Source organism: Solanum tuberosum, unplaced genomic scaffold, assembly GCF_000226075.1.
Source record: "Solanum tuberosum cultivar DM 1-3 516 R44 unplaced genomic scaffold, SolTub_3.0 scf00387, whole genome shotgun sequence".
Taxonomy (NCBI): Eukaryota; Viridiplantae; Streptophyta; class Magnoliopsida; order Solanales; family Solanaceae; genus Solanum; species Solanum tuberosum.
The window spans coordinates 380431-388971 of record NW_006239312.1 but is presented as its reverse complement, the minus strand read 5'-3'; the positions used below and the strand labels follow the sequence as shown (position 1 = coordinate 388971).

The 8541-nt window shown below is 35.3% G+C and overlaps 1 protein-coding gene across 1 annotated transcript; it reads right to left on the bottom strand.

Annotated features, from left to right (window-relative positions):
• Positions 1–609: 609 nt before the first annotated feature.
• LOC102579706 (THUMP domain-containing protein 1 homolog) lies at positions 610–8175 on the bottom strand. The gene is made up of 7 exons (XM_006362255.2): positions 8038–8175; positions 7812–7928; positions 4657–5130; positions 3920–4059; positions 3644–3764; positions 3139–3279; positions 610–960 (listed from the first exon to the last, which is right to left on the bottom strand). Exons 1-7 carry the CDS (start codon positions 8110–8112, stop codon positions 880–882), a joined length of 1149 nt encoding a protein of 382 aa, XP_006362317.1. The 5' UTR covers positions 8113–8175; the 3' UTR covers positions 610–879.
• Between the last annotated feature and the right edge of the window lie 366 nt (positions 8176–8541).

Here is an 8541-nt window from a genome sequence, read left to right as displayed (position 1 = left end):
ATCATCGCATGTTTAGTCCAAGATGTCGCACACAACACTCTTCGATAAACTTTATGTTTGCAAACTACATTAATATAACACTATCAACTACTTTCAAAATATTTAAAAAAATATATACTTAATGTTTTTATCAAGAGCAAAGGTTTCATAATCATATGATAAAATAATTGTAATATCATGATAATAGAAAACTTCAGAACTTTAATTTCAAATGGTTGTTAGAAGTACTAATCTGACAGTCCATTCCGTGAAAACATTGAAAACTCACCATCCTTAAATTTGACATTCTTTCCTTGTAAAAGACACAATTTTTCAGGTATTTAAATTTAATGCAAATAGAGGAAATGTAAGATGAAAAGGAGAAAAAAAGAAAATTGGTTTACTGATCTCAGAGACTGTCACATCACCGAGTTGAAGATTCTCCTTTATATATATAAAAATAAAAGATGAAAATTTAACTTCACTTATATTATGCAGAATCTGTTGGATTTGCCACCTTGGGGCAAGCTATGTTGGCTTAAGATACAGTGCAGAGAATTCATTAATTCAACTATATTGTCACTAATCATTTGGAAACATGAAAACAAAAGCAATAGAGCAAAGGCAACAAACACAAAGTTAAACTGTGTTAATTACTGCCAGAAGTTGAGCTGAAAACATGATCAAATCTTTAACATAAAGTTTTCAGTCAAATTTAAAACTAACCTAAAACATTATATAAACCTAACCTAAAACATGATCATTGAATGCATATCCTCCTTCAGAGGGTTCTCTAAGGAGTTTAAAAACTATATCAGACATAGCAGATCTTAAAGCATCCAGCAGAGTTCTCTTCGATCCTGATGCTTTAACTGAACTCTGTATGATGTCTCGGTAGAATTAGTTTTTAGAGGTAAGCTGCCTCAAGTTATACTTGGACAACTCCTTGTACTTTTCAACAACTCCAAGCAAGCAGACAGTCTGCAAAATATGGAGAAAATAAGTATCAGACGATTGATGGTGAGATACAAACAAAAAAAGACAAATCAGTTTAAACAAGGTCTCGCGAAGGATTTCTTTGAACCTACACCTCACATTAATGAACTAAACCAAAACCGAGTCCTAAACTGCTGCACATTTGATTCAGGTCCTTAAAGAAACAGGAGAAAAGCCCTAAATGGTAGGGTTCTTTCAAACATGCTCCCTTCCATCCTAATTTTGGAGTCTCATTTTTGTTTGAGCATAATGGACCCAATGTGGTCCTGGGGTTGAAGCCATGGAAACGGTCTCTTACAGACATGCAACTTAAGATTGCATAAAGTAAATGTGGTTCGGCCCTTCACCTGACTCCATTGCATGGCATAAGCTTACTGCTGCGGGTTTTCCTTTATTTTGTTTGGGCACAACTATTAAGGTAAGAGTTAAGTTCCATATATTTTTTTTTTTTTTGATTTGCACCGGGTGTCCGAGCTCTTTGAGCCCCGACTAATCCCGGGGGTGCACAGGCCCTCGGCAAGGAGTTTCCCGCAAGTGCACCACGGTTAATTCAGGTTTTACCCAGTCCGATGGCCCTCAGAAATTGTTTGCACCCAGTGGGTTTCGAACTTGAGACCTTGAAAGGGAGCAAACCCCAAGGCTCAAGTCAATTGCCAGCAGGCCAACCCCTGAGGGTTTGTGTTAAGTTCCATATATTCTAAATGGAAGTGGATAAAAAATTGTAAATTAGTATTGGAAGTTGGAACAATCTGATTCTAACATCAAAGTACTACAGTTGAAAAGACTCTAGCAACTCAATCCACAAAATCGAGTTAAATTGCCTCCTTTCATGCTATTTTTGGTATAAAGAGGAATTCACTGAAGATATAGAATCAATTTTATAACTTCTAGAATCTTTGTGAGTAGAACAAGGATGGTTTTTGCTCTTTTTGAGAATGTAAAGATGGCTCTCGGTGTAGCCTTCACACCGATATATAATAATATATGTTACCATCTCAAAAAAAAAACTAGAAGAAAATATCTGGATCAAATTCTGTTGGAAACATTCCAAACTTGACAAATAAATAGTGACAAAGGAGACTATTTGTTAAACTGCACGAGGCTACCTTGTTACTAACTGCATATATTCTCAAAATGTTACTGCCATTCCTGCATTTGCTAGCTTCCCGGGAATGTTATTGCCATTCCTGCATTGCTAGCTTCCCATTATGTTCTAATGACATATCCAATTATCTCCTAATAAAAAGATTCTTGATATGAATTAATCTTAGCATTTCTGAATTTGGACCTTGCTAATAGGTTCCGCATGTGCTACAGGATCAATGAACAGAATAACCACATAATGAGTGATGTATAATGTTATTGCTGGAATGTGAATTATGCTGTTCTCTCCATCCGAAATGGCTACGGTAATGACTAAAGTAAAACAGGTTTCATTGAGGACTTCATTACAGGAAAGGACGATGGTTAGTATACACTCCAGACACTGCCCAAATCATGGAACACATGAACCTTGGGAAGAGAGTAAAATCTAGCTCTCAAGCACATCGCTCAATTGCACAAAGTCAAACTAAACTCTCTTGGGAGATATACCGAGTATAGATTCTCTTTGACAGTTTCTTCCTCTTTCGCTCTGAGCAGACAAGTAGAGTGTCTTTTGCATAATGCTTTGCATCAGTATTATCAAAAGCAAAAAGTGCAAAAAAAAGGGGTCCTTGGGGCTTTAAGCACAAAGCGTAGCTAAAGCGTGGGCATCAATGAAAAAAGGTGCAAAGGGAGAAAAATACAAATATAGTTTAGTCCAAGACTAACAATCATAATCATGGATGACAAACAAAGAAATTGAAAAAAATAAAAAAATGAAGTGAAATATCAATTGTTTAGTGTTGCCTCTTCAGAAGAGGCCCATTGGCAAGAAAGAAGTATGCCTTCGAACCTTGATGACAACACTGAAGCCCACATTCAGCGAGGCGAAGCGCTCAACACATTTTGAGCCTCGCTTCAGGGCTCAAGCGCACATTTGACAACGCTACTTTGCATACCAACAAAAAGAGAAGATGAAAGTGAAAATTCTGACCAATCCAGGGCACTCAGAACCTGAGTAACTGTATGGCAGAGAAATTCAAAAAACAATAGAGCACATTTATAAGCAATGATAAGTACCTTGACTATTTGAACCACTATGTTTATTTCAGGGTTGCTAAGATCAACTTTGTGAGGTGAAGGAACATATTTAGCCACAGCATCAATGATTTTCATCTTATTGATTCCAGTATTTGCTCGGGATTCATAAAGCACTGCAAACTGTGAGAAAAATTAATTAGGCTAGAAGCTTGATTTACCCTGCCGAAAAATAGCAAGTTAACTGCACATAAATGTGCACCACATATTTCCATCCTATATTCACATCTCTGACACTTATATATCAGAAAAACATTGAAAACGGAACTCCAATATCTAAAGAATAGTCATTGTGCAGCTGAAAGGTTCAGGATCAATTAAGTGCAAGGTCTCTTCTAAATGCATAACACATCCACAAAGGCAGTAATTGTAAAGTTTCAATATCATTTCCAGGTATACGTGTCAAACATTAGACAAAGATTTTCAATTAATGGCAAGAGAAGAGACTTCACAGTGAAAATAATGGTCCAGGAGGTATAAATAATACCCTCTTTGGAGTGTCGCTTTCAGCAGGTAGGTATTTTGTAATGAGAGGCATTATTGCTTTTCCAATTTCCTCCTCTGATGCATAACATGTTACTTCAACTGGTAACACTCGCAATATGAACCTGTTGAAGGTATGACATTCTTGAGTAATAGAGATAAGAAAAAGTAGCCTATATGGCATATGGCATATTCCACATTTAGAATATATATGGAATAAACTCAAAAAGTAAATATACTTGCAGAGATCTACGAATAAATCTTAAGCAGATGAAAGAACCTTGATACATGTTTCTTTGTCAAGGCAAGTGAGGACAGCATATGTTGAACGATTTCCTTAGGGTTGGGATCTCCATCTTTCTTGCTCATGTGAACAAACACAACACCATTGCAACCTGAGTCTAGGTAGCTAAAACGCCTCTGTTGGTTGAAAGAAAGCAACATGTTACAAAGATATATGCTGAGACAAATTACGAAGAATTATATTGAATCAAACACTATGTTAACTGGCACAGAGAGTTATATCTGCCAGAGTTGATGCTTTTAGTCTTAGATAAAATCAAATGAGAAACAACATAAAGTCAGGGCAAAAAAGAGTCTCTCTCTTTTTTGAGAAGCTAAATGATAGTAGGATTATTGCAAAAGATATATCAGCACTAAGATAGTGCAGTTTTGTACAAAAGTTTTAGTACAAGGGTATTCAGATAGAGAGAGAGAGAGAGAGAGAGAACTTTATTCCAGTAAATAAGACCATCTCAACCACAAAATCAAAGGAGAGGAAAACAATCCCAGCCCCTTTCAGTGAGAGATTATAAAGGCATTGCATTCCATTGTGCTCAAACAGAGATGGCCTGGCCCTAACAAACATCTAACATGAACTACCAAGGATAAGCAGAAAATGACACAGATACACACATAAAGAAGCTAAGTCATAGTAATAGACTTACATAGCATAGGAATTAAAGTTGTAGGCCTGCAGCTTACTTGAAACAAAAAGAAAAAAGTATATCCACTTACCTTGCTTTTGTCTCCCAACTCAGCAAGCTCAGCATCAATTAGTCTATCAATAGATTTCTCCTCTGTCTTACCAAATGCAATATGTCCAGCTTCTGCTGCTTCTTTTTCCACACATTGTTTCTTTGCAGGTGGCTCCCCAACTTCAATATCTTTCTGTTCAAGAGTATTCTGTAGCTCCTCCTTATTCTCAGTATTTTCTTGTATTAGTTCATCAGTAGAGGTGTTATCCTTGTTTTCAGACCCGGATTCACCAGTTTTTAAGCTGTCAATCTCATCATCAATTTTCTCTTGATGTTGCTCAATTTTTGAAGTCTCCTCCTTGGTCTGGTCCTCGTCATTCCCATTTTCTCCATCTTCATCATCACTACTAGAAGAATCAGAATACTTGAAAACAGTCTTTTTGTTTACAGGTTTTTCTGATAATTCTACCTGTCCTAAGTTTGAATTTGTTCCCTGCACCAGCTCTTCATAAAACTACACAAAATTTAAGAAGAAGAAAATCATGGGTCACATCACAACCAATCAATAAAACAAGAAAGCAATCTCTCTGTTTTAAGACTTCTCCACGAATCATACATCAGCCAAGCTTAAAATCTGAGCAAAGGCTTCAGAACTCATACTAAAGAGGCCAAAAATACATTGAACACAATTTCTTTTACAGCTTTTAATTCTTGATTGATGAATTCTCTGATTTGACATCCTTTAGATAATAGAAAGAGTATAGGAAGTCTCATGAACAAAAATGTCCAGTACAGAAGTGTGTTTTTAGACTCTTCCTAGACTACCTTATGAGCTTGTCCTTTCTGGTGTTCCAGGCATTGAAACTCGTCTTACTAACAGACATGGAACCATGGCAACTTATTGAAGTCCAAGGAAGTAATCATCATTACACAAAAACTAACTTTGTCCATTCTTTCTTACTCAAGATTCACAGCTGAGTCTGTATTTGATCTTTGTCTGAGATAATTGTCAGCTTACAATTTTCAACTAAGCACTTATTTGAGGACATGCATGAATAAAACTAACTACTTGTTTGACCACGACGAGCTAAAGAAATATGGATAAATACGACTTTACAGTGATGTCCATACTATACACGTTCAAAGTGATACTTATTTTGGTTCAAAGTGACACTTCCTTGCTTGTAAAGTCAGAAATATGGAATCAACTTTTCCAGGAAATAAGTTGAGCAAAAGGAAAAAATATACTACATAGTATGGAAAAATAGGTTAGACATCTTCATCCTTGATTTGTTTGGGTAAAATGTGGTTTCATTGCTTTCTTTTTGGAGCAACATAGCAAATTTCGATGTTGAGGCCATGATTGACTTTATTAGTTCTTTACACAACCTGTAAGAACTTCTTTGCATGTTCTCTTAGTACATGACAACATACTCTTTGATGCTGATATATAAAACTACCTTAGTTATCAAAAAATATGCTGTACAGACAAAACGTTAAAGATTTGGAAGACATTGGACCATTATTATGTCAAAAATTCATTATAGAGCAGAAGTAGAATTGCGAGAAATGAAAAAATGATCCCTTATGTTTTCGGGTAGGTTTAAAATAGTCTCTTAAATGTACACCTGAGGAACTTTGGTCCTTAAGTTTATCAAAATGACACTTTTTATCACCAAAACAATTAACAAACTTTAGTTGGTAGATTTAACGGGAACTATGAAAACAAAAATTTGATTAGAAACACCAGTCCATCAAATCTCAAAAATTGCAACACCAAATAATTGCACAAGATACCAGAGACGAACCAAAAAAGCAGAACTTGCGCCTCAAAATTGCACCAGAAACAAGAAAATAGACCAAAAATACCAGAAACTGCAACCAAAAAAAATACTCCAAGTAGCTCTCATTAAGTACAACAATCAAAGTTGTTAAATATTTGATTAAAAACTGAAAATGCTGACTTCTGAGAAACTTAAATGACGAAAACTGCTCAGAGATACATATGTTTAAAAGACTACTTCAAACCTATCTCAAACATCAGGGGCCATTTTTGTCATTTTCTCATAAAATTGCAGAGACATGGAAAATTTCACGCAATATCTAACTTGGACACTTGGATCTCCTGGGAGGAATCCAACCTGATAACTTTGAAAGGTACGAAACCTGAATTGGATGATCACCAAGAACCACAATATCCTTTTATCCTTTTAGACAGTGACAGAGCCAGAACTTCTAACAAGGAGATTCAAAAGAAGTGCAAGAATGTCATACTTAGGACATAAAGCAATTTTTGAACCACCTTTACTACATTTAAAACTTCTGTTATGTCAAGGGGATTCAAAAATTTATATATATACAAAAAAAGATGTTTGGTGAATCCTGCCTATTTGCACCATCTAAATTTTGATGAAAGGGGATTCAACTGAACCCCTTTGTGAAACTTAGATCCGATGCTGCTTCTGGAGTCACTACCAATAGCAACAAACACAATGATTTTTCTGGACATCACATTTTGGGCATCGGTTTTTGCAAGACTAATTATAACTTGTTTAGAATTAATAGAAATGTTTGCAGAAACTAAATTCTAATCGGAGATAAAAACAAACGTCTTTCTCAATCTAGTTACTTGTACTTTGTCCATAAAGGAGGGAACTGTGATGTTCAATCAAGTAAAATATCAACTTCTAATATTCCATAGATATCTAAATTTCATTTCTACAACAACAAGTGGGGTCGGGGGAGGGTAGAGTATACACAAACCTTACCCCTACCTCAAGAGGTAGAGGGGTTGTTTCCAGTAGACCCTAGGCTAAAGGAAAAGATGGAAAAACAAGAAGACAAAGTATGCTCTAGATTCATTTCTGAACAACATAAATCACCACGTCTTAATTATCTTCGAAAATTAGTCAAATTAACCCTCATAAGCAAAACAGAAAGACTGGAATGGAAGAAAGTAAATGAAGTAAACATATTTAACTAGTGAATGCAGAAATGAATATCTTCAAGACACATTAAAGTAGTAAACACACAATAATTTCAAGATAAGCATAAACAAAGAAACTTTAAAGGGGATTCTTATTCTAAGTAGCTACCTAAAGAGTTTGATTCCCCAAATCGTAATTCCCTCCCCATTTACTGCACCCCCAATTTTATTTTTATCAAAAAAGAAAGCAACTTTAAAACTATACATACAGAGTCGATAACATTAACAGCTTCTTGAGAGGCTTGTCGTTCCCTTCCACCATCACATGTTATATAAAACCCTTGAACTCCTGGACGTAAAGGGTATCCACCTTTCTTCACTGATTTCTATTTTATGCAACAAAAAACCATAGTTAGTTACCAATTAACTTGTCAAAAAAGACAGTTTTTTTACATCTATTGATCAAGAAAAAAGAAAATGATTAAGGAGGCTAACATTGTTTGGACGATATCGTTGCCTATTCTTGTTGTTACTCTTCGTTTTTTGCTTTGATTTGTTGTCTGTAGCCATTGAAAACGAGAGCAAAACAGTGGCTGCAGTTGCGGTGAAGAGGGACTCTACAGAAAGGAAGAATATTATTGAATTTTTATTTAGAGAGGAAATGGATCAAAGCCCATTAGAAGATAAAAGGCCCAATTAATGTTTTTGAACATAATCGTGGTTCGGTAAAGTGTATAAAAATAGGAAAATTACAGAAAATGGCAAACTTCATTATATATTAAATTAATATATTTTATTTAATTTTTATGGATATATTTAATTATTAAATAGCAAATACTAGGATTTTTTACCCTTTTTACGATTTCACTCTTCCTTAGTTCCCACTTTCAAATCTTTTCTTTCATTATCCCCCAAAATTATCGTATATCTCTCGTTATTCTCCTTGCAATCACTGGCTCTTTATCCCTAAAATCTTTATAATCAACGATTTCGGCTTGA

Bases quoted from the DNA above. Each gene is read 5' to 3' on its own strand.
- LOC102579706 (XM_006362255.2), bottom strand. From the start codon at position 8,112: ATGGCTACAGACAACAAATCAAAGCAAAAAACGAAGAGTAACAACAAG. The intron at 7,929-8,037 runs GTTAGCCTCCTT...TGCATAAAATAG, and splicing joins AACGATATCGTCCAAACAAT to AAATCAGTGAAGAAAGGTGG. The intron at 3,280-3,643 runs GTATTATTTATA...TTTTTCTCACAG, and splicing joins AAAGCGACACTCCAAAGAGG to TTTGCAGTGCTTTATGAATC.